The following is a 25,718-nucleotide window of genomic DNA, read 5'->3' as shown; positions in this document are numbered from 1 at the left end:
TTGCCTTCACTACCAAGGGCAATGCACATGGAGGCATCTTCTCTTTTCTCTTCCAGGTATCTTTGGCTTCCAGCTTCTGACTGATCCCCATGGCTTCTTTTTCTGCGTCCTGTTTTCTTTGGTTATAAGGACTCCAGCAATATTGGATTAAGGCCCACCACCCTCGTTCAATTTGTGCACACCTTAACAAAAAACACTTAAAAGGTCCTATTTACAAATGGGTTCACACCAATAGGACCAAGGGTTGGGACTTTAACATGATGTTTTTTGGGGGGACATGATTCAATCCTAACAAATACCAAACTCAAAATAAACATGTAGAGAGTTTTTACTGGCCCCCCAACTTTATTCCCCTAACTTAACTATTGATCAAGTTGAAAGACATCTGTATATCCTATCTAAATTCACCAATTATTAACATTTTGTGACATTGCTTTCTTTCTCTATCATATGTTAAGCATATACGTATGTGTATATATGTATGTATATATATTTGTAAGTTACAAATATCATGTCACCTCACCTCTAAAAGCTTTAAAATGCATGTCTTATGAATGAGCATGTTCTCCTATATTACTGCAATACTACTATTAAATCTAGGAAATTTGACAATAATATGATAATATTATCTAATATAGAGTCCATATTTAAATCTCTCCATATGCCCCCAAATGTCCTTATAGCTCTTTGTTTATTATTTTTTGATACGATCAAGGATTATGTCCCCAAATGTCCTTATAGCTCTTTGCTTATTTATTATTTTTTGATACGATCAAGGATTATGTATTGTATTTGGTCATTATAGCTCATTAGTTTCTTTTATCTAGAACACTCAAAAGCCTTCAATAGCTCTTCTTTGCAAATCACATAAATCCCTAACTTTTTACATTGACATTTCAGACCTTCATAATATTGCTGAAAGACATTTTCTAGTCTAATCTTCATACTCCCAGAAGTCAAACTATGATTCTTGCAAAATGGATACTAGCTATTTCATGATTATTTCTTGCACTTCCCCCCCTCCTAACCTTTGTTTTTACTCTCTTGGAGCAAGATACTCAGGACTTAGACAGTATGATGCATGCAGAATTTTTGGATAATGTTTGTTCCCTGAAGATTGAATTGTTTTAATAGTGTTCAATAAGGTTTTTCCTTGATTCACCTTTATATTTACGTAGAAGAGCAATTTTCAAAAATCTTTGAAGGAATGTTTTGAACTATTTTTAAAACCATTCACTCATTCCTTCTTTCATTCACTCATTCATCATAGAATATTCCTTTGTGTTTAGTATGTGGCACAATAGTTTAAGCAAGTTACTAGCTTACACAGTGATGAGCATAATAATCAAATTTTATGCAAAGTGCCTTAAGAACCCAGAAAAGAGAATAATTAATTTTCTGGAAGGGATTAATAAAGGAAGGTATTACAGGGGACATGAGACGTGAGAGTGTTACAGAAGACAAAAGTTAACATTACAGCTAACAGTGGGTAAAAATGGAAAATAGGTTCGTGAAAATTATTTTTCTGTTAAGATAATGGCCATTCTTAAGAGCCTTTTTTTTTACTTAGAAAAATCAGATGATTCCCCTAATCAGTTAGGGGAATAAAGATGAGGGGGGGGGGTAGGCAGTAAAAATTCTCTATATGTTTATTTTGAGTTTGGTATTTGTTGGGATCCTTAGATTAAGAAAGGGGAATTATTTTCTGAGAGGCTTTTTTTTTTTTAAGATTTATTTTGTTTATTTCTTTCCCCTTTCCCCCAACCCCTGTCCCAGTTGTCTGTTCTCTGTGTCCATTTGCTGCGTGTTCTTCTTTTTGTCCGCTTCTGTTGTTGTCAATGGCCAGGACTATGTGTTTCTTTTTGTTGTGTCATCTTGCTGCATCAACTCTCCATGTGTGCGGCACGATTCCTGGGCAGTCCGCACTTTTTTTTACGCTGGGTGGCTCTCCTTATGGGGTGCACTCCTTGCGCGTGGGGCTCCCCTACGTGGGGGGCACCGCTGCATGGCATGGCACTCTTTGAGTACATCAGCACTGCAAGTGGGCTGGCTCCACACAGGTCAAGGAGGCCTGGGTTTTGAACGGCGGACCTCCCATGCGGTAGGCAGATGCTCTATCCACTGTGCCAAATATGCTTCCCTGAGATGCACTTTTGAATCCTTTAACAAGTACAATGGAGATCTGTAAATTGCTCCTCCACTGCCACCAATATGCCTGAATAACTAACAAAGGTAATAGATTGCGTATAGTATTAATGTCTGCCAAGAAAGTACTAGAACTGAGAGTTGAATTCAGGTATCTTTGTTTCCAGAGTCCAGATAGCATATAAATTTAATTGATCTCAAACTGGGGGAAAGAAGAAGGCTTGAAATGAAAGTTAAGCAGTGGAAGACAGAGGGAAGCAAACCAAAGAAGGAAGAAAATTTGAGAAGGTGCTGAATTTTGGATTGAACAGGCAACTAAGGGGTCTTGGCTTTAGAAATCAAAGTCAATGGACCACAGGCTGCCCAGCCACTCCCCTTCCCCACTGGCCTTGAGCAATTTAGTCTGGTCTAGACTTTGAGTAAATAACTATTAAATAAATGTTTGCATATCAGGCTGTCTGATTTTTAAATCAAATGAAGTATTGGAGCAATTTCTTTTTGTTAGCTTAAGTGACAAAAATAATATTATTGAAAAAATTCTGTGAAATTAAGCCTAAACAGCATACTCCATATGGTGTTGATACAAACAGGAACACTGTCTACAATGCTAAATGTTATGTGTTTATTCTTCATTTCAAAACCTAGACACCATCTTACAACTGCAATCCATCTGGAGGACTTTTAATCAACCGTCTCTGCCCTCTTGTGGTATGTGTGGGAATAACATGCCATTATGAAAACATAGTTTGGAGTGTTTTCCTCATTTTTGTTTTGTTTTGTTTTCATGGTCCACGAATTTAAAGGAAGGGGAAGGATATCTTATTTTAGTTGAAAATTATTTTATAATTTAAAAAGGCCAATCAACTTGCACTATAAATGAGATCACACCCAACTGGAGCAAATTTTACTTTCTAATGTAAAAAAAATGACCACTATTTAAATTTTCTTAATGACCAGGCTTCTAGTTTCTCGGTAGCCATAGCAACACAAAATGTATTCATGACGTAAAAAGCAAATGAAATAAACATTGATATATGCATATTAGCTACTTTGTAACTATTTACCAGCATTCCATCAATTATGAAGTAATTTCTGATGCATTTTAGGAATGTTTTTTGCATTAATCTTATTAGGAAAACTGGCTCAGAAACTACAATATCAAAAGGTTTTCTGTTGTCTTAAAAGCTTATGCAGGTCACAAAGAACGGTACATTAAAAAACATAAAAAAGCATAAAAAACATAAGAGGTTCCCATATAACCCCCCCACCCCCCCACCCCATTAATTTTAATTGAAAAAATGTAAAAAAAAAACTGAATGAAGATTTTAAGGAGTTGGATATATGGATGGGAAAGTGAAGTCACTATTTTAATGGGGGAATTTTGAAAATAAAGGAATGTGATCTGGAATAGAGGGAAAAAAAGCCTATACAGGGAAGCGACTGTGGCTCAATCAGTTGGACTTCCATCCACCATATGGGAGGCCCTGGGTTCATGTCCCAGGGCCTCCTTGTGAAGGCAGGCTTGCCTGCACGCTGAAAAGAGCCACCCACCCAGCTGCCGCGGAGTGCCGCCTGGCCTGCAAGTGTCATGGAGTGCAGAAGAGCGCACAGTGAATGGACACAGAGAGCAGACAACAAGCAAGCTGCAAAGGGGAGTGGGGGGAGATAAAACAAACAAACAAAAAAAACCCAGACAATTCATTAAAATAAAAAAAGCCTATGCATGCCGGGGAACAAATTTATTTTCCTATTTGTTAGCACATGCAAGGACTTATTTAAGTCCCCTCTCTCTGCAGAGCTACCTTATTACCACTTAAAAAGGTTTTGTTTTTTTTTAAAGGTTTGTGAGAAGTTAAAGAATGGAGGAGGCAAAAGCAAAAATTATGCTCCTCTTTTAGTATATTTATAGAGCTAGGCAGGAGCATTTTCTGTATATCTGTTATATGTGTCATTCTAAACAAAAGGATGATCCAGATCTTAAGAACTTGAGATTTGTTCATTCATTCATTCATTCATTCATTCATTCATTGATCAAATATTTATTTAATGCCTAATTGGTGCCAGTTAGTTCTCAGAAGGTTGGGCTACAGTGGCAAAGAAGACAGTTCCTGCTCTCATGAAACTTACATTCTGGTTGGCAGTGGAGGGGAGATGCTAACTAAATAAAGAGAATAAAGTCATTTAGGAAAGACGTTTATTTGTTGTGTTATTCTGGTTTTTACAAGAGTTAGCGAATAGTCAAAAATCAAGAAAAAATACCGTTTTCTTTTTTCTGTACACAATAAAAAATGGATTGAAGTAGAAATAAGAATTGTTTTCTTTCACTGGGAATTTGAAAGGAATCTGAATGTAGAATTTTATTCTAAAAGTATCTTGGTTGGAAAGATAAGGTCAGGAGAGTTTCAGTTTGATTCTTTCATTAGTGGGAGAGCAGTTACTGGTAATGAACTCTGCAGCAAGGTTGCTAGGGTTGGGTTGGGGGTCTGCCTCTTACTAGCAGTGTGACTTTGGGCAGTTCACTTAGCTCCTCTGTGTCTCAGTTTCCTCTTTGGTGAATGGAGATTAAAAATAATATCTACCTCCCCGTGGTGGTGTTTGGATTAAATGAGTTAATGCATGTAAAGTGCTTGGAACAGTGCCTTGCACAAAAGGAGTCATATGCGGGTTTGCTGTTGTCATTAGCACGCACACCTGAGCAATCCTGAGCATTTGTGGTGCCTGCCCCGGAAACTAGCTTGGTGTCTACGGCATAACAAAGGGACTGTGAGGTTAGGGTAATCGCTGTGTGGGGTGGACAGCAGCAGACCTTGATTTTGCTCTTTTCTTTATAAAATTTGTGGCGTTATTTCTGCATTTTAATTTGGTTCACAAACAAATGAGGATGCGGTATGTGAGTTGGAGGGGTCGGTAGGAGGAGCATCCAATGAATGGAGCAGAATTCCAAGTGTCAAAGCACATTACTTGTGTACAACCCACCACGTGTCCTTGGACGTGCCTGTGTCAAACTGGTGTCTCCAGGATTTTCCAGTTTCATAAAAATGCTAAAGCTTTTGTCTCAGTTTTCTTTTTTAGAAAATAGATTGTTATCCTCCCTACTACACTGAAATGTTATGATGATTATGTTCATTTCTGTAAAGCTCCCTGCTGGAAAAGTAGAATTTGAGAATTTGAACTGGAGAGGACTTTCAAATCACCAAGGCCAAAGCACTCATTTTATATTCAAGAAATTGGAAGCTAGGTTGGGTAGGTGACTTGTTCAATAAATAATACAATAAAAAAGAGGATGCAAAAGTGCTTTGTAAACACTGCTAAGAAATACAAGGTAGAGATTTCATTCACCACTCTTTTCAAAAAAACAGAAATCATAGGCCTTACTAAAAACCTTAGTTGCAGCATTTCTCTGTTCTCCCGCCTCCCCACCTGTCTCTATCATTATCTAATTTCACATTCCCTTTAAAGGAAGTGAAGCTACCCAATGAGAGCCAGGAAAGGGACAGGCTTAGCCGTGTCCTCTGTGTGGGGTTTTGAAAGGGAGTAATCGTAGTTAACAGGTGTGGAGCACTGGCTGTGCTTTAGGAATATTTATTATAATCTTCGCAATGACCCTGCAAAGAATGTGCTTTCCTGTTTTAAAAAATGAGGAAACCAAGGCTTAGAGTCAATGAAAGAGTTGCCTTGCAAGTGAGTAACTGAGCTGGCTTCAAACCAGCTCTCTTAGAGACCAACTCAGGCTCTTTCCCCCATACTGCCTCTCAAGGAGAAGGCTCGATCGTAACTAATATAATCAAGTGGCATTCCATCCACAAGTCCTGGAGAATGTGACTATTGAAGTTTTCTTGAATTGTGAAAGAAAAATGGTCTGTGAGCTTCCAATGAGAAGACCTTTAAAATATTACCAAATCAGGATATAAAAAGGAATTTATTTTTTTAAAAACAAATCGATTTTATTGATACATATTAATAAAGCATACAGTTCATTCAAAATGCACAATCAATGGTATTTGATATAATCACAAAGTTGTGTGTTCATCATTTCAATCAATATTAGAGCATTTTCATCATTTCAATATTAATAATAAACAAAAAACAGACATATAAGACAATTCTTCACCTCTCGATGTCTCTGTTTCCCCTGCTGTACATAGCTGCTGTTTCTGGCTATTCTTGCACAATTATTTATTTGTTTATTAAGATGGCTTTTAGTATAATCACAAATGTTGTACAGTCATCATCTAAAAAGTTTTAAAACATTTTCATTACTCCAAAAACAAAAACTCCACACCCCTTAGCAAGGAATTTGTTTTAAAAAGTAGATCAAATATATTTATTGGGCTTTTAGCAAGTTCACAATAGGTTTGGCTATTAGTCATGTGATTTGAAGTCCAATTCAGCAGCTATTGGGAATTCTTTTTCCCTTTTAGACTATGTTCGGGTGGGAGCAGAGAAATGGTGTGGGATCTTTCAACTGGGATTAAAGGGAAAAACAAGAGGAATAAACATCAGAACTCACATAGCAGGTCTGCTTCTGGGTTTTACTTTTGTGGATTCATTCATTCATTCATTCATGCTTGCATGCATTCATTTGTACATCTATGTACTCATCAAACATGCCTTGAGAACTCTGTTAGGCCAGTAGGTTGTAGAGCTCAAGAGCATCAAACTGTCTGGGTGCCAGTATCAGTTTGCTGCTTAATAGCTGTGTTAACTCCAAAAAGTTCTTTAAGCCATCTGAGCTTCATTTTCCCAGCTCAGAGCTGTTGTGAGAATTCACTGAGATAATATATGTGAAGCTCTTAGCACTGTGTTTGACATACAGTAAGAACCCATAAATATTAGCCATGATGATGATGATAAGACAGATCTTGCACTGGTGTTGGAGTAATAAAGAAATTGAGCCACAGTCTCTGCAATCAAAGGGTTCAAAGTCCAGTAGGAGAGGAACAATGTAAATGAATAGAGGATAAATTCAATAATAGAGGTAGAAGTACAGTGGGATACAATAGACTGTCTAAGCTGCTCTGCTTGCTTAGGCCAGGAGACTTGAGAGAAGAGGAGATACCCGAGCTGGGTATTGAGACACAAATTGGTCTGCAGTACGAAGTTGGAATTAAGAACGAATTTGTTTGTACAAATGCATAGAGGTAGGAAATAGTATACCTTGAGGATGGGAAGCAATAGAGATCTCTGGTAAGGGATCTGAACTTTAGGCACTGGGGAATACCAAGCTTGACAGAGAAGAACAAGCTTAGATTTATGTTATAGAAAGAATCCTCAGGTAGCAGTGTGGGAGATGGACGAATGCGCTAACTCCAGTATTCCACAAAAGAGTATGTGTGGACACTCAATGAGGTGGTGGCAGCAGGGAGGGCAGATAGAGAGAATCTAGTGCCCAGTCAGAGGTGAGAAGCCAGGCAGAGGTCGGAATCGGGGGTGGTTCCCAGATCCCTAGCTTTAGTGCCTGGGTTTCAGGGTGACTGTGCCCACCATGGAAATGCAGAATACAAGTTGGGGAGGAAGTTTGGGGAATAAGGTAATGCGAGTTAAATTGTGGACTTGTTACGTTTGAGGCACCTGATCAAGTGAGGTAGCATCGCAGAGGGAGGGAGGGGAGTCCTCACACCCTCATCGTCACTGGAAGCTGAGTATCTGCAATAACACCGAGACTGGGTTAGGGAGAGTATATGATGTCCAAGGTCAGGTGGAGGGGGAGAATTCTGAAGACTAGTAAGACTAAGAACAAATAGATTCTTTTTTTAGTGGTTAATAGTATATTTAAATAATAGTTTCATCAACTGCAACAAAGGTACCACACTAATGCAAAATGTTTATAGAGAAAACTGCATGTATGAGGGGGTTATATGGGAACTCCACACCTTCTGCATGACTTTTCCACAAACCCACAACTTCTACAATCAAGAAACTAAAGCATGGGTTGGTGGGCCTATCTTTGATATATATGATAATCTATGATAACAGAGTTAGACTAACTTATAATTTCCCTACATGTGAATCTTCTACCCCTTTTATTTTAACCTACAATTAGCACTATACCTGTAAATATATGTCCCAGAGACTTAAAGCTTAAAACAGACTTGGTCTGTTCATCTCCTGGTTAAGCCCTTAATCTCAGTAGAGTTGTGGCCAACACCTACCCTCCAGTTCATCAGACTCGCCCAGGACAACCAAAAAAATGATGCAAAGAGTATCTGTAACTGTGGGCAAAACAGTTCCTTCCACATGCCCCATAAGATCTAAACCTGCTCTCAGTCTGAAGCAGAGCGGGCATCACCACCTCCAAATCCTCAAGAATGAGGAATGAACAAACATAAGTGGGAAATACAACCATGGACCAAAGTAGACTTATTGTTGTTGTAGTGGAAGAACATGTAACACTGATATAAAGATAGTGCTTACCATAGGTTCTGTGGGGAGGGGGAGGAAAGAATAGGTGGAATACTGGGTATTTTTAGGGCACTAGAATTGTTTTGCATGATATTGCAATGAGGAATACAGACTCTTATACATTTTGTAAAATCCTAAAATTGTACAGTCAACCATATAAACCATAATTAAACTATAGACCTTGGTTGATAGCAGTGCTTCAATATTTGAGGGACGAAACGGGGTCCCTGTTATGGGACGAGCGGGGTCCCTGTTGCGGGACGAGTGGGGTCCTGTTGTGGGACGAGAGGGGTCCCTGGCGTGGGGAAGAAAGCCTCGGACGGCCGCTGAGGCTTCCCTCGGGGGCTCCGAAGGCGTGGAGGGCGCACGGCCCAGGAAGGAGTCGCAGAGACAGGCTGATGGCACAAGTCTGGTTTATTGCGGAAGGGGATGCAGATTTATAGGATTGGGGAGTGGTGTGGCGGGTTCTGATTGGCTAGGGCAAATGCTGTTTCCATATAAGGCAATGTTCTGGCATTGGGCTAGTGATTGGCCAGTAGAGTATGTGCTAACTCTTGATAGGCTGACACTGTTACTAAGCTGATAGGTGGTTGTAAGCTGTTGCTGGGCAAACAGCGTACTAAGAGATTAGGTTTAAGGGAGGGGGGAGGGGAAGTGAGAGCTGGGCTAGGCGGGAGATAGGAAGGGGGAGGGCGGTGCCGGCTAGCCGTTAGCAGCAAAGGCCTAGTCAGGCGTGGTCACCTTGTCTAGGCCCAGTGGGCAGAGGCGGTGTCACCTCTTGCCGCACTGTTTGCCACTGAGGCAAGTCGGGTGCCCCTCCTCCCACAAATATTGGTTCATCAACTGTAGTAAATGTACCACACTATTATAAGATGCTATTAAAAGGTAAAAATATGGGAGGTGAAGGGGGTAGGACATATGGGAATTCCCTATACTTTTGGTGTAACTTTTATGCGATCTGAAACTTTTCTATAAATAAAGATTATTATATGGGAAAAGAAAACTAAAACAAAGAAAGAAAAAGATTTTTTTTCTTTCAATTTATCTGATTTAGGTTGATCTGTGTTAAGGATCTTGAGATGAGTTCATCCTGGATTATCCAGAGGGTCTCTAAATCCAGCGAAAGGCCTGGAGAAGAGGAGAAGGCCATGGAAAGAAACTGGAGTTATGGGCTGTAGCCAAGGAACTACCGAGTGGACCAGAAACTGGAAGAGTCAAGAAGGCTTCTTTCTCCTCTAGAGCTTTTGGAGGGAGCAGCTCTGACCACACTCTGATTATATATTTCTGGCTATCAGAACTCTATAAGATTTTAGCTGCTTTCCTCCTTTGCTACTGTTCCCAAATATCTCGATTTTCATTTTCCGGACTTTCTTCACTGTTTCTTCATTTCTAGTGGTTGTTTCTTTGGCCACTCATTGTCCAAGTGTTTGAGGCTTGGGGGTAAATGCTATTCTTTTTTCATGGTCATCAGACTCACTCTCAATGATCTTCATCCCGGTTTTCTTCATACCAGAGATAGTGGACCTATGTTTACATCCAAGGAAATAGAGTCATCTTTGGCCCTGGCCAATTCACAGTTTTGTTTTTTTCCTGTGGGCTGCCTAAATAAAAACTGTATCAGAGATCTGAACTATGTAATTAAAATTCCTTTTCTTCTGGAGAGCTGGAACTGTTAGAAGATGTACTGTGTTCATCCTTACTTTATGAACAGCAGTGTGTTCCATCCTCTTCATCTGTTGAAAGATCAACCATTTTGGGTTCTAAAAGGCTATTTTCTGAATCTGGAGCAGTGGGGGGCAGCTCTCACAGTGCAAGGGAGCTCGCCCAGACCGGTCCCGCCTCTGGGACCCCAGCCCTCACATTCGTTCTGTGGCCTCTGCATGACCCAGAGAGTGCAGATGGCTCCTCGCTGCAGTTGCTGTTGCTGGAGTCGGGTTGACTGCCAGAACTTCCTTATTGGCTATGAGATGTGACAGGCCATGAGTAGAATCTTTTTTTTTTTTTTCTGGGTGTTCTTATTTTATTTTATTTTATCCTCCTCTCCTCCCCCTCCTATTTTTGCTGTCTGTGTCCATTCACTGTGTGATCTTCTGTGTCTATTTCTCTTTTTGTCTTCTTGTTTTCCTCCTTTAGGATTCACTGGGATTTGATCCTGTGATCTCTGATGTGGAGAGAGGTTCCCTGTCAATTGTGCCACCTCAGTTCCTGGTCTCTGCTGCACTTCACCTTGACTCTCCCCTTCGTCTCTCTTCTGCTGCGTCATCTTCTATGTGACTCACTTATATGGGCACTGGCTTGCTGCGTGAGCACTTGGCTTGCTGCATGGGCACTGGCTTGCTGCATGGACATGCCTTTACCAGGAGACCCCAGGGATCAACCTGGGTCCTCCCACATGGTAGGCGGAAGCCCAATCACTTGGGTCACATCTGCTTCCCACAAGTAGATTCTTGATAATAGATGGAGTAAAATATTTCGGGAGGGAACACTCAACTTATTTCCCTTTAAGTGTAACAGGTGCAGATAAATATTGGCAGAATTATTAAATAATTAAATAGTAGGTACAAGTTTCCCTGCTTCTGGTGCCATGTGCAGCATCTTGTGCTACCTAAAAATATTTGCTCGTGGACAACAGAGGGAGACAGGGCAGAGAGTAAGGGTGTGGCTTCAAAGTCTGACTGGCTGGTTTTGAATGATGATACTGATATGTACCTGCTCTTCATCCTTGGGAAAATTACTTAATCTCCCTTTAAATTTTAGTTTCCTCTGAAAATGGTGAACATATCTATATCCCATAAGGTTGTTATGAGGATTAAGTGAAATATTACATAAAAATGCACTTAGCACTGTCCTTGCTAAGGCAAGTACTTAATAATAATCCAGTTGCTTTTATTGTTATGCATAAAGAACATTTTGCACGGAATGACGGAACTATTGGCCCACTTTGGAAGGTGTGCTTTGGGCTTTTTCTGGGAGTAGTGACAGAGTGTGCTGAGCAATTCGTAGTTGTTCACCTGGTTCACCCCTGAACCAGTGAGTCATTAGGGAGATGGGTGACGGGCTTCAAAACGCGGTCTCTGACTAGGAGATGGTTTGTCTTTCTGTGAAGTGTTTACCTGGACTATGTTGATACCCCTTCCAGCTATCAGAAATGAAACCAAATATAAACAGTCTGCCTCGTGTAACCTTCATCTAAAACATGTTGAAATAGACAATAAATAAACAGGACCATCTTATCAGATGGGTCTTCATTCAATATGATGAAATTTCCAAGAATGAGAGCTATCTGCTTTTGGAAATGAGAATGAATAATTAGTAAATCTCCTGTAGTTATCCTGCCTGTGTAAAAACAATGGAAACAAAATAAAACAGAAAGAGACAATATTTTGCTCTGAAAATAAATTAGCTACTCTGCAAGAAGTTCTTTTGTGTTTCCACAAGAAGGTAAAACTTGATTTCCAGGAATTTTAATGACTATTCACTACCTTTCTTAATGAGTCTCATGTTCCTTTTGTTTTACGTCTCTTGCTAGTTACTGAAATGAGCTGGGGATAGGGAGAAGTGGAATTTAGGGCCTCAGTTCAGCTTCATGGAGTAGGCTTCTAAGAACTTTGGGAGAGTTCTGAAAGGGATGGCAATGATGGCATTCAGAAAACTTTGAAACCCAAAACACCCTACTGAGAAGTTAGTAAATTATTATCTTTTTTTTTTGAACATAAAATAAGTGTGTAAAGGTTTCTACGCTTCCTACTGTCATTCATTTATTACCTTGGATGGCTAGGGCGGGTGACACAAGGCTTGGATTCTAGCCCCACCAAACAACTGGTTATGAAATCTCAGGCAGTTTACATCAAATTTTTTTTCTCATAAGTAAAGATGGATTTAGGCTAAAATTTCTTAAAATTTTCTTTTAGTTCATATATCGTATTTTTTTCTTCTCTAATTATCTTTTCGTTGATAGAATTTACAAAGGATATCTGCTCTAAATTTGTCCTTTCTGAGGACTTTTATAATACATCATTCCTAAGGGGAACTTCAAGTCTCAGATCTCCCCTGAACAGGAACCCTGGAGAATCAGCCTACTCCATCGTTAGGCAGTTCTCGCCCTCAGAAATTCTTTCTTCTGTTTAGTAGATGTGCCGTTTCATTTGGTTATTTAACATTTCATTTGTGCATGAATTTACTTATTTCAACAAAAGGTTTTAAGTTGGTTTACAATGCTGAAACAGTATAGACTACAGTTAAACATAAAAAAGCCAAAATCAATGAAAAAGAACAGAGAAGTTGAGCTTGCTGAGCCTCTAATGGGAGGTAATTGTAACAGTTTAGAAATCAGTTTAGCCTGGGGTTCTCTGGCAGCTAAGGCAAAAAGGAAGCATTATGATTCTCACTGGCTTATGTAAGAAGAGATGCATTATGATTTTAAGCACTAAGTTCAAAGAGAAATGAGTTCATGGGGTTTTATGTAAAGAATATCGAGTGTCAAAAGAGACAGTCTCTGGAGCAAAATGTCTAGATATTTGTCTTTAGATTGTTTAGTTTTGTATCATGTTCTTATTTTAAAGACAATATACCTTTATTACAGTTGATTTGGAAAACAGGGAGTAAAATACCCAAAAATCTGCTAACCTAACACAACTATTTTCCTATGGGCAGATTTAATCATCTTTGCCCTTATGAAATTAACGGTTTTCATAAGGAACCTCAGCTGGGTTCCTCTAGCAGTAAAAGGGCCTTGGGACATGTTAGCAGCCAGATGTATCGTCATGTTTGCAATTACGTTATTCTTTCAATTTTGTATCCCACTTATTTCATTTAATTCACTAGGTATTTTTTTCTTTTTGCTATATAATTTCCACAATTATGTTTTAAAATCTTTATTTTCAGATTTATTTAATGCTATAAAAATGCTGCAGTGAACATCCTTATGCATATTGCTTTTCCTGTTTTAGTTGATGAACTGTGTTGTTTTAGTTTCCCCAACAAATACTTTCATTGAATTTCATGTTGGAAAATGGCTCACATTCATGGATGTGATAAGAACCAGCCCTTTGCAATGTGCTGGTATATTTAGTATTGAGAGTGCTGATGATTTTTTCCATTATATTTTCTGTGTTTTCTTTATGGGGAACTATGTGAAAAGTTTGATTCCAATACCAGGAAGAGTTGTGTTTCTTTTGAGTAACAGTTTGCTAATATTTTCTTCGGGTAATCAGGTAACTGAATGTGTTTTCCTCTTTGCTTGAGAGCGGCTAGAAAGGCACAGAGCCAAATCTTTGGCCAGCAACTCTGGAACATAGATTGGAACTTGAAGAACGCCTTAGGTAAAAATAGCAGTCTTGTTTCAGGCATCATCATCCTTTCCTTTACCTTTTGTCCATTTTCTTCATCTATTTATTTTTAGTATTATTTCTTTTTGTGCCTCTTTATAATATAGAGAAGTCTTTCAGATCTTTCTGGAACCAGGCAAGGATACAGCCAACTAAATGGATGTAAATATTTGGATTATTTCCTGCAGGCAAGTATTGAAAGGTAGAAGCACTGGTTCTCATGTCACACTAAATTTTAACCCAGTGAAAGATTCTCTGTAGGAAACTGAGATAATATAACCCAAGTATGTTAATTCCTGATAATTTATTGGAGATATAATACTGAGTGAGAAGTTAGAGTCCTGAAAGGAAAAAAAGAGTCAATGTGTTTCCCAGAGAGTTTCTCTGCAATATCAGATGCTGCAGATACTGTTTTCTTATGTATTTGTGTTGGATGATTTTCAGTTGCATTATCTGACAAAATATTGAGTGTTAATTAAAGATAATACTCATCAGCTTTAGATACCGGATGTATAAATAATAAAATTGGCATTCTGTTCTGAAATTTAGAAGGAGCTTTGATGGGGGAGGGGAAGCTGGCCTATTTTTGTAAAGGACTGGACCATAGGGACCTTGAGGATAGGCCAACATTTTCTTTAAAAACATGATAAACTTTAGGCCGATAGAAGATGGTTTGGTATCACCACCTCTGTGCTGTGTGTTGGAGAAAAGTGGTGCTTGCTGAGACACAGAGACTGACATGATTGCAGGCATGAAACTTATTGAGAAGCTCTCCCAATGGAAGGGGTCTGAAGACTAGACTTCAGCCTGCCCCTGGAAAGGGGGGTTTGAATTTAAACAGTACATTCCTAGGCGGGGAATTGATAGAGGGTGGGAGGAGTCAAGGGTCTCAGTGAGGTGCAGGGGCCAATAGGAAGCCCTAGAGGTGAAAATTTTCCCTTGTATGGCTAGAGAGTAGTGGGTTAGGGAGTTTTGTTTTCTTGGAATGCTGGATAAGCAGGTGGCACTTTGATCTGGAAGGAGTGAAGGTCTTTATCTCACTTTACTCCCATTTGCACTTCTTTGCTCAACCTTTGGGGAAGTGCCATACTTTCAGGCATGTAGGCTTATGGGAGTGGGGAGACTTGTCTTTCCTCAATGCTTGTCAGGGGAACTGAGTCACAGCTTGTTAATTATTGCAAACCTAGTGAGAAGAAACTTCTAACACTGTCTAATATGGATGAGACAGCAGTTTTTTTTTTGCATTCAGGGGCTTCTACTGTAACTGCGTCACCTCTGACTATAATGGAGTCTGGGCTGGGCTTCTTTACCAGTAACAATTCTGAAAGGTTCAGGGTGTGTTAGCTCTGAGTTGCATCCTCAGATAGCTTATTTTAGTAAGCTTTTGTTTGTTTGTTTTAACTAACAGAAGCATTCTCTTCATGGATCTTTGCCTAACTCAACCATGAGTTTAATAGAAAAACTTACTGAGCAATGTCCACAGTGCACAATATTCCTGGCAAGAAGCGGGGAGTCAGGTGCCTTTGGGGATCCCAGGGTTTAGTAGTTTTCATAAAAAAGAGTCAGTTCTGTTTGTTACCTTGGTCTTAGTGGGTTCCACCCCTCGGCCCCACCCCCACAACCGTGGACCTGGAGAGAACAACTCTTTGACATGATACCACGTTAATATTTTGAGACTTTCTCCTCTCAAAATGTCTCATACTGGAATCATACCCTATTTGTTGTAGAACAGAATTCAATATAAAGTGAGTGTGTGTCTTGAATTCTGTTTTAGTGGGGGATACAGCATAATAACTCAACTACATGCTAATTACTTACTGGGTAGAATTACCTTAGCGTGATTTCTGAGGCAGTGATATAGGGGGAATTATCATGGTTATCTTCCCAAGTGTTTTGAAAAATACAAGGAAATCTTACAAAGTGAAAACTAACAGGAATTTAAGAGTGCAGGAGTTCTATTACACAGAATTAATGGCAATTTCTTCACTTAATATGTTTGGTAGCCAGTATGTTATGTAGCCATTATTTTGCAAAGAATGGAAAATGTTATTTTGGAAATGGCTCTTTTGTTGACAATGCCTGTTTGATAATAGTGATATTATAAATATAGTACTTACACATTGCACATTTACAAATATCTATCATTCTTTGTGAACAATGACACTCAAACTATCCCTGTGGGGGTATATAGATAATATCATTATTCTCATTTTCTAGATAAGGAAACTGAAATGAAATTCCTTGCCTAAGGTCAAAGAACAAATCACTGGCAGAAAAAGATTAGGGCAATGAGTTCTTGATTTTCAATCCTTTGCTCAATCAACTAAGTCATATTGTTTTACTCAGTTTGGGAACAGATTATTATCAGTCAGTAAGATTAAGGCCAGACGACCAGCTGAAAAACGAAAATCTGCTCTATCTATCATTTGTGTATTTATAAAATGCCAAACTATTCCTTATACTGATATTTTTCATTGAGCTGACTAGGCATCTTGGTGTCATACAGATGTAGCCTCTAACTTTATGTCATATTCCCAAGTTATTTTCTGCAGGTTGTGTCTTTAAAAATGGATAATTTTGGAATCTCTTAGAATTTTTAATTATTTAATAGGTTCTGAATAATACGTTATCAATGTGATAGAGTTGGGACAGATCCCTTTAAGGGTGTATTTTGATGAAATTTCACAGCCCTCCTTTGTGCAAACCCTTTTCTATGATCTAAACAATGTAAATAAGACTTCACCTTTAGGGAGAAGCTGGGCTTCTACATGTATCTCTGTCACCACTTTTGCACAAATGCATCTGGTCCTGGAAAATAGGACTGAACTCATCAGACCCATCTAGATCACATGGACCCCCCAGAATCAGTTATTCTGGGTGTGCCGGTGACCGAATAACCAGGTGGCCTGAGCTGTGGCGCACGTAGAAGCTCACGGGCAGAAAAGCAGAAATAGTCTTCAGCCCTGCTCGCCTACATCTCTGCAATATATCCTAATTCTTGGATGTGTTCTGGTAGATTAATCAATTGGCAGGTGAAACATTTTCCTCTAGGTCAAACAGCATAAATGTAAATTCATGATCCCTGGCCCTTTAGCTCAGTTCATTCAATCATGATGCTATTGAGTTCTGTGATGGGTGATTACATTATATTTTATAGTTAGACTTATACTTTCTTTAGGTGAGCTACTAAAATGCTTAACTAATCTGAACTCATAGTAAGTCACCGTAAGAATGGCATGAGCATGATCATTCACTTATATACGGGTTTGGTTCAATAATAAAAATAACAGTGAACTAGAAAAGGAATGAAAAATTAATTTCTTCCTCATTCTGAGAGCTCTGAATCTAATCTTCAGTAGGAATGACAATTTGCAAGTGTGTGGACTCACTACTAAAACCACTTAAAAATAGTTATATATTTTGGATTTGATTACTTAAGAATGTATGTGTGATTAAAAGTACCTTTTTTCTGACTATCAAATATTGAATTTCTCTGATGTAGCTTCTGTGGCCTAATTTTAAGATTATATTTAATCTTTCAGTCTTGTTCAGATTTTCTTAAATGATTCACTATAAATACCCATAATATTAGTTACAGATGGAGTAGGTTATTTCTGTGTTATGTTTCAAAAATCAAGATAATAGATATAGGCTTGAATGACTGTCCTATAATAGTATTTATGTCCTGAGGATAAGTTTGTTTTCCTCCCTTTTAAAATAAAATTCCAGGTATGTCTTGCTTGCCTTGAAAGCATTTCTATAATTACCTATTTAACTTTTTAAAAAAATTTTAATTGTGATAACATATAGTACTATAAAGTATATAATACTCAAAATTTTCCATTGTAACCACTTTTAAGTGTAACATTCAGTGGTATAAATTGCACTTCCAATATTGTGATATCATTACCCATATCTATTACCTAAACTTTTTCATCACCCCCAAAAGAAACTCTGCACCCTTTAGGCAAGAGCCCCTCATCCCACCTTCTATCCCCCACCCCAAGTGTCCTGAACACTTGTAATCTATTTTCTGTCTTCATGAATTTTCTTATTCTAGATATTTCATATAAGTGAAATCATACAATATTTGTTCTTTTGTGTCTGGCTTATTTAATTCAACATGATTTTTCAAAAGTTCACGCATGAGGTAGCAGGTGTCAGAACTTCCTTCCTCTTTCTTCTTTAATATTCTACTTAATGTATACACAACATTTTGTTTATCCATTCCTCTTTTGGTGGACACTAGATTGTTTCCACTTGTTATTTAATTTTGTTGTAGATATTACAGGAGCTTGTATCTTGCTTCAAACCCAGGAATTGTTGATATCATTCATGTAGCAGATTTTTTTTTAAGGATTTATTTAATTTATTTCTCTCCCCTCCCCCCGTTGTTTGCTCTCTGTGTCCATTTGTTGTGCACTCTTCTGTGTCCTCTTTCATTCTTGTCATGCAGCACCAGGAAACTGTGTTGCTTTTTCTGTTGCGTCATCTTGCTGTAGTCAGCTCTCCATGTGTGCAGCGCAACTACTGGGCAGGCTGTGCTTGTTTCGCGAGGGCGGCTCTCCTTGCAGGGCACAGTCCTTGCTGGTGGGGCTCCCCTACGCATGGGACACCCCTGTGTGGCAGGGCACTCCTTGTGTGCAGCAGCACTGCACGTGGGCCAGCTCATCACACGGGTCAGGAGGGCCTGGGTTTGAACCCTGGGCCTCCTACATGGCAGGTGGATGCTCTATCAATTGAGCAACAACCACTTTCCTTGTTAGTTGTGACATGTACAAAGTTCTGACAAGTTATTTGATGAAGACAGCAGAGCCCCTGACTTCATGGAGCTACCTCTATTGTGATAAATACCATCATGATTAAATGCTGAATGATGACCAAAGGAAGCTGGGGGGGGGGGGGGGGATGGGAAAATTCCATAATGTGAGTAGAGAATGCTGACTCTAAGAATTCAGCCTGAGGCATGAGAGAAGGAGCCAACCACTAACAGAAAGGAAAAGCTTTCAGGGCCTTCAAAGGATCTAATGCAAAAATCGCCTTGAGTTTTGTGAAAGGATTACAAAAAAGAATTCTCTCAGAATTCAGAGAGAGAAGGCAACAGACATCAGAAATGTTTGAACACTAAGGTGGAAACATTTGGAAATTTAAAGACTTTTAAAAACCTGCTCTTTTATTTTAAAGATGAAGAAATCCAGGCCCAGTTTGATTGAATTGTTTTTTGGTCATATACTAGTTGAATTGGAACCTGAGTCTCCCATCTTCCAGTCTATTGCTTTTTCTATTAAATAAAATTACTTTTTATTCTGCATGAAAACTCTAGATGTATTGCCAAATATTGGTTTTTAGACTTGAGAGTTTAAATCTGTACCTACAAAGAGTTGGCAAGCATTTATTTAGGCTTTCTTTATAATCAATAACAATTGCCAAGACCATATCAATCATTGTGATTTGCACCCCATAATAATAAAATCACAAGAAGTACCTCAACCCTTCAGGGATCTATTAAACTTTGGTCTATAGCTCCAACACCATCAGACCTTTTCCAGTATATAAAAAGGAATTTCTAAGTTCATGTTTAATTTCCATGCAGTCATCTTCAGTTAGAAACCAGAAGATGGTCCATCTTGTTTAACAAATGGGAATTTTTTTTTTATCTTTCCCAACCATATCCAATTACAGGTCTATTGGTGTACTAGACATCTCAGCTCTAATATATGCACCTCTTTATTGATAAACTGCAAGCCTTGAATTTTCAAGCCAGTAATTTGTATAAATTGTAGGTATACTTTATATTTTTTATTACTCTGTGGAGAAATGAATTGAGACTAATGCAATATTTTTTACAGTTCTCTTTTACTTTGCATTAGGCTTTTAATTCGTTCACAGCAACTTATTAATACCTAAGCTACATAACCTCATATAAACCCTCTGTTTGGTATTTATGCAGGGCAATCCCCTTAACTTTGCCCTAAAAGTCAGAGTCAGTGGGAAAGGTAATTTAACAGAGAGTACATGTAAGTGTTCTAGATCATTTCAAAAAGTGTAATTTAAAAACCTTTTGGAGGAGCAAATTATACTCTCTACTTCTGTATGCAGATGATGCTTTCTTGTCATGAACTGGAGGTGTATTAGACAACTGGATGTCTAAAACCTGCTGGTGGAAGGATTCTCAGAGTCACAGTGTCCCAACCGTGAATCCTGGCAATATCACCTACTTGTTTTTACAATTCTAAAATAGGCCTTGAAATCATATCTATCTTATAAGATTATTATGAGTACAAAATGTAATAATATAAAAGAGTATTACTATAGTGATTGGTTCAACAAATGTTGGTGAGGAGAAGAGAATGTTAAAATTGAAGTTTTGACTGAAGCTATCACGATACAATAGCAGTGAAATTCTAAAGCTGGATCTCCATACCCAGAGTTTACGAAGAATTGGTCAAAGACAGGTTGCAATTCTTGGATCCCTCAATGTGTTCATGATCTGAAAAGGATACAAGGAATTGTAGGGAGCAGGGACTTGTTGAGGGCATTTTATGTTTGGAGAAAGTTGTTGCCACACTCCAGGTCTTCCTTTCTTCCCAGGAGGCGTGAGGCCCTGGACCTAGTGAGAGCAGATTCTGAAAGGCCCCTCTGGGTGCTTGCAGTGTAGTTGAGGGCTAGGGCAGTGATGCCTGACACACAGCCCAAGGCAAAAGCAGCCTGTGACAACAGGATCAATGGACTTGTGCTTGTCTGGGCAAGGAATGTTGTCTCAGGACCATAAGCATGCTGTATACGGGAGCAAAGGGTCAGGGGCTGTGGGAGGATGGCCTGGAGGAGTGTGGGTTCTACCCAAGAGGGCTTCTGCCCAAAGATGAGAGGCCTCCGGGGAGTCTGACGAGTGCCTACCTAAGGATCAGAAGCTGAAGGGGGCTAAGGTGTAGGAGGTCAAGGAAACACTGGCATCTTGGCAGTTGCAGGGACAGGTCCTGTGGAAATGGGGAAGCTCCAAAGGGCATTGAGAAAGAGCCAGACTGAGTGTGCAGCTCACTTGTGTTGGTGCTATTCTTTACTGCCTCTCTTCCCTCTGCTTTTACCCTGACCACTCAGAACCCAGCTGCAAGGGGAGGGGAGTGGGGTGGGGACAGTCAGGGAAACAAAGGAGAAGCCACCTAGGCTTGCCTTTTCCATGGCTGCCTTGTGGTCTGAAGCAGGCATGGACTGTGGAAGGGGAGAAGATTCAACACACAATCTGGTCGAGTGTGATGGTTAATATCTTGGACTGGGCATTCAAAATTTGAATGGAGACTGTTCATGATTTCACAGGAAAGCAGGACTCTCTGACACCTTAAAGTGAGCAGAAAAGTCAAGGGCTTCGCTGGAGGACTGTGTTCAACGTTAGTAGATGATGCACGCAGTTTTCCAAAGCCATTGTAAACATTTACCCTTCCATCAACTGTGTATGAGGGTTTGACTTACTCTACTTCTTTGCCAACACTTGATATTGGTTGTCTATTTTCATTTTACCTATTCTTGTATGAGCTGGTTATTTTTTGAGGGTAATGTTATCCTAGCCTGTGCATTCCCTTAGTAAACCTCTATGTTAGGGTTATATGGTCCTCTATTCAGTCTGCTTTGCTTTCATGAGAGCATTGCTGCAGCACAAGCTTCTACATTTAGCAGGAAACTCAGAAAAGCTGTATTACTGGCAAATGCTGCTCAATACTTATCAATAGCTCTGCTAAGTGAAATAATAGGTATGAAGCACATTAGTCAATATTCTTTAGAGTGCCAGTGTAGAAAACCCTATTTAAACTAGCTTAAACAAGAAAGGTAATTAATTGGCTCCTGAAGCCGAAACTCAAGCTTGGGTGGCCCTGGGGCCTAAGCCTCACTCTGCAATATCAAGATTCTGATTTCCACCGGGCCGCCTTTCTTCTCAGGCAAGCGCTCCCTGTCTGGAAGCAAGAATTCTGCCAGTAGCTCTAGACACCCAGTAGTGGGGAAACTAAAAAGCCTTTTCATGTCTCCCTGGAGCCTTCTGACACAAGTCCTAGCTTTGTGTCTCCTTGGATCTTATTGTACCTTTCCTTAGCTCAGGGTTTCCCCCTTTAAATGATACACTTTTGCAGGAGCCAGGATTCTCTCAACAAAATTGAGAGAAGGGACAATGGCTGGTGGCAGGCAAAAACAACAAAATATCCACTACAAGTCAGACTGCCTGAAAAAGGGTTTGCAGTGTATTCCTGCAGATACTACAGGATTTACCCTTGGATTAAGGCTGTGTACGTGGATTGCATCATGTTAGGCACTGTGGATTTGCTTTTATTGAACTGCGCTTGGCATTACGTTATCATCCTACACTGAGGGACAGTATAAAGAATGTGGCATTCTTTACAATATTGTAGGACAGTACCAAGGACACTGTTTGTTCTATTTTGGTGTACATGTTATAGAATTTCCTGGGAGAAATTTCCCCCTGGTCTCTGTATCAGGAAGAGTTGAACTGTTTTTGAACACCTGTTGTGATTTTATCTTATGGGCACTGTGGTTCATGAAACTGGTTATGTTTCCTTCTTTGCATTGCTATAATGTTAGGGCCAATTTTATAGCTAGTTTTAATAATGTAGCATAAGTATACTAAGCATGTATTTTTTAAGTGCAACCTCACTCCTTTCTTTTTTATCTTATATCCTTCACTATGATTTTCCATTTTTTTCCTTTTTATTTTGATTTGTATCCTTTGTAAGCTTCATTAATCCCTTCTGAAAATAAGTTGAGAAATAATTAGAATTTTGTGAAGTTTGGTTCCATACATTGAAAATATCACCACAAAATGAATACATTTGCTTTGCCTTGGCAAGAAGTTAACTAGATTTGTCTTGGGTTCCAGTTTTAGATGAAGGAGTTGTGAAACACTACAGAATCAGAAGACTGGATGAAGGGGGCTTTTTCCTTACTCGGAGAAAAAACTTTTCAACACTGAACGAATTTGTGGACTACTACACCAAGACTAGCGATGGCTTGTGTGTCAAACTGGGAAAACCATGCATAAAGGTGAAATGCATTCAAGCTTTGGTTATTATCTATCTCTCTAAAACATAGCAAGATCATTGAAGTACAAGGGATCACTACATAATTATAAAAATTCAATTCCCCAAGAGTATTCAACAATTTTGAACACCTATGTACTTAACAAATTAGCTTCGAAATACACAAACCCTAGGCAAGTATGGGCAAAATATATATTTTTAAAACTTTATTCTATAACATACATACAACCTAAAATTTCTCCTTTCAACTACATTCAAATATACACTTCAGTGGTGTTAACTGCATTCCTGATGTTGTGCTAACATCACACCATCCATTATTACCGAAACTTTTCCGTTATTCCAAACCAAACCTCTTTACCAATTAAGCATTGACTCCCCATTCTCTGCCTCCAATGCAGCCACTTGTAACCTGTATTCTAGTTTCTGACTCTAAGAATTTGCTTTTTCTAATTATTTCATATCAATGAACCAATACAGTATTTGTCCTTTTATATCTACCAGGTTCACTATCCGGTTGAATTGTCTGCATATGGATATCATTTGACTATTTGGGTTAGGAGATTTTGGAGAAGTATATAGTATTTAATCATTTTTATGTACATCTATCATTATTCAGTTGTTTGCATGTTTTACCTAAACATATTTAAAATTATGTAGGAATCTTTCACTTGGGTGGGACAAGTCCTCAGCATTTTGTCAGAGTTCAGATCTCTTGTATTGTTGAAAGAATAGCCAGCCACTAGGTTTATACCTGAGAAATCAGTAAAATCTTCCTAGTGACGTTTGATTAGGATTTCATGGACAAGTAGCAGCTATCGAATTTTGCATAGTGTGGATGGACTTTATTGACTTAAACCCTACAAATCAAATATGTAATTGTGGTATAAATGTGCTTGGTTTGGATGGTGCAGGAAAGCTCCCTCCATCCAAGTATGTGTATCTTCATGCTGAGAAATAATTTGTTGATAGAAAAGTCTGAACTGAAAGTACTCAGTCCAGCTAATATTGTTGAATTCTGGTGGGGACAGACAAAGTTTTACAAAGAAATATAGGCTATTATCTTTGCTGTCAAGATGATCCGGGCCTGTTTGGGGGAGTAAGATAAATATCCAATGGTAGATGGTAAGTGAAGCCACGGGCTCTAAGTGGGCAGGGGCTTTCACTCTTTTGTTCCAGAATGGCACATGGTTGTATTTAAAAATACATGTTTGCTAAAATGAATGAATGAATGAACAAATGACTAAGTCAATGAAGAGACCGAGTTTGAAAAATGAAAAATTTAATTTTGCCAAACTGTATGATACAAATGATAAATGCTACAGGCCAAAGAATTTAGGAAGGATTTGTGGGTGAGGAAGGACTTCAATTCGACTTTGAATTTGGAAAGATTTAATAGGCAAAGAGAGAGAAATATTCTACAGCCATGTGAGGATGGCCAGCGAGGTCTTGACACAGTGCGAGTTGGGGGGAATTCAACTTGATGAGGCAAAGATGCAGATTATCCCACAATTGTTTTCTGTTTTAAAGTTGTAAACTAAAATTTACAATATTTTGTTTTCAGCATTATGTTTCTTTTGAAAAGTATAGGTACTTAAGCTGTTATCAACAAAAAAGATGCTTAATCTAACTTTTTTCCTTAACCGGTATTCTAATTACTCCACATAACAGGTACAAGTCCCAACTCCTTTTGATTTGTCGTATAAAACCGTGGACCAGTGGGAGATAGACCGCAGCTCCATACAGCTTCTGAAGCGACTGGGATCCGGGCAATTTGGTGAAGTGTGGGAAGGTCTCTGGAACAATACCACTCCAGTAGCAGTGAAAACATTAAAACCAGGTATGATGATTTCTGAGGTTAAATGGCATATGTTGATTTTTTTGTCGTGCTAACATACACGCAACTAAAAATTTCCCACTTGTCAAGCACACAATTCTGTGATATTATTTACATGAACAATGTTGCGCTACCATCAGCACCATCTATTACCAAAACTTTTCCATCAGCACAAACAGGAATTCTGTACCTACGGGTGAATGTTGATTTTAATGAGCTCAGGTTGCCGCCGTACAATGTCCACGAGTTCACAGGGCAGCCAGTGCTACAGCTGGTAACAAGTACAGATGTTGTCACTCTGTAGTCCTGGTGGCTGTAACTTGTGGGCAAAACTTTAGTATACAAAGGAAAAAGTATATAAAGACCAAGCTGTAGCAGCTAAGTCTTAAAATATCCCCCAATTCAAGATTTCAACAGTGCCTCTTTTCTCTGGAGTTTGGATCCAGTCCTCCAATTTCCTGCTTCCTGCTCTCCACTTTCTTTTAGCCTCTATTAAAAAAATAATGACTTCTAAAAATAATTAGAAAAACAGGTGGGGACATTGAGCTATGCAGGGAATGACTGTTTTGTTAAATAAATGTGTGTGGTTAAAGGTAAAAATTGTCCACCTAAAAGGTTTCTTATTTGAAATTTCAGGATTTTTTCCCCTCCATCTTCCTTTTTCCTGTAGTGTCAAGTGAATATTTATTAATATAAATATATGATCAGCCAATCATTATTCCTTCCATTTTAAAGAAGGGATAAGAGCATTTAGAGAGATTTAATAACTTTTCTAAGGCTTACTAGTCATATGATTGTGAGCAAATTTCTGAACCATTCTATGCCTCAGTTTTATCTTTTGTAAAATAAGGATAATAATAAGGCCAACCTAGAAAGCTTATGATTATGAAATTATGTCATTAGTGGAATTGCTTTGCATAGTGCCTGGGTAAGTGACCAACAAATGCTGTTATAATTATTGTTGTT

At 38.9% G+C, this 25,718-nt stretch overlaps 1 protein-coding gene across 1 annotated transcript in view; it reads left to right on the top strand.

The window, feature by feature from the left end:
- The window catches only part of FRK (fyn related Src family tyrosine kinase), a 122,096-nt gene that overhangs the window by 61,798 nt on the left and 34,580 nt on the right, over positions 1–25,718 (top strand). Inside the window, exons 3-4 of the mRNA XM_004471210.5 lie at positions 22,756–22,919; positions 24,587–24,755. Of these exons, the coding sequence (XP_004471267.1) occupies positions 22,756–22,919; positions 24,587–24,755 (333 nt within the window). The remainder of the gene's footprint in view (positions 1–22,755; positions 22,920–24,586; positions 24,756–25,718) is intronic.

This window comes from Dasypus novemcinctus, chromosome 11, assembly GCF_030445035.2.
Source record: "Dasypus novemcinctus isolate mDasNov1 chromosome 11, mDasNov1.1.hap2, whole genome shotgun sequence".
Taxonomy (NCBI): Eukaryota; Metazoa; Chordata; class Mammalia; order Cingulata; family Dasypodidae; genus Dasypus; species Dasypus novemcinctus.
The sequence above is the reverse complement of the archived record's forward strand: the minus strand, read 5'-3'. Positions and strand labels throughout refer to the sequence as shown.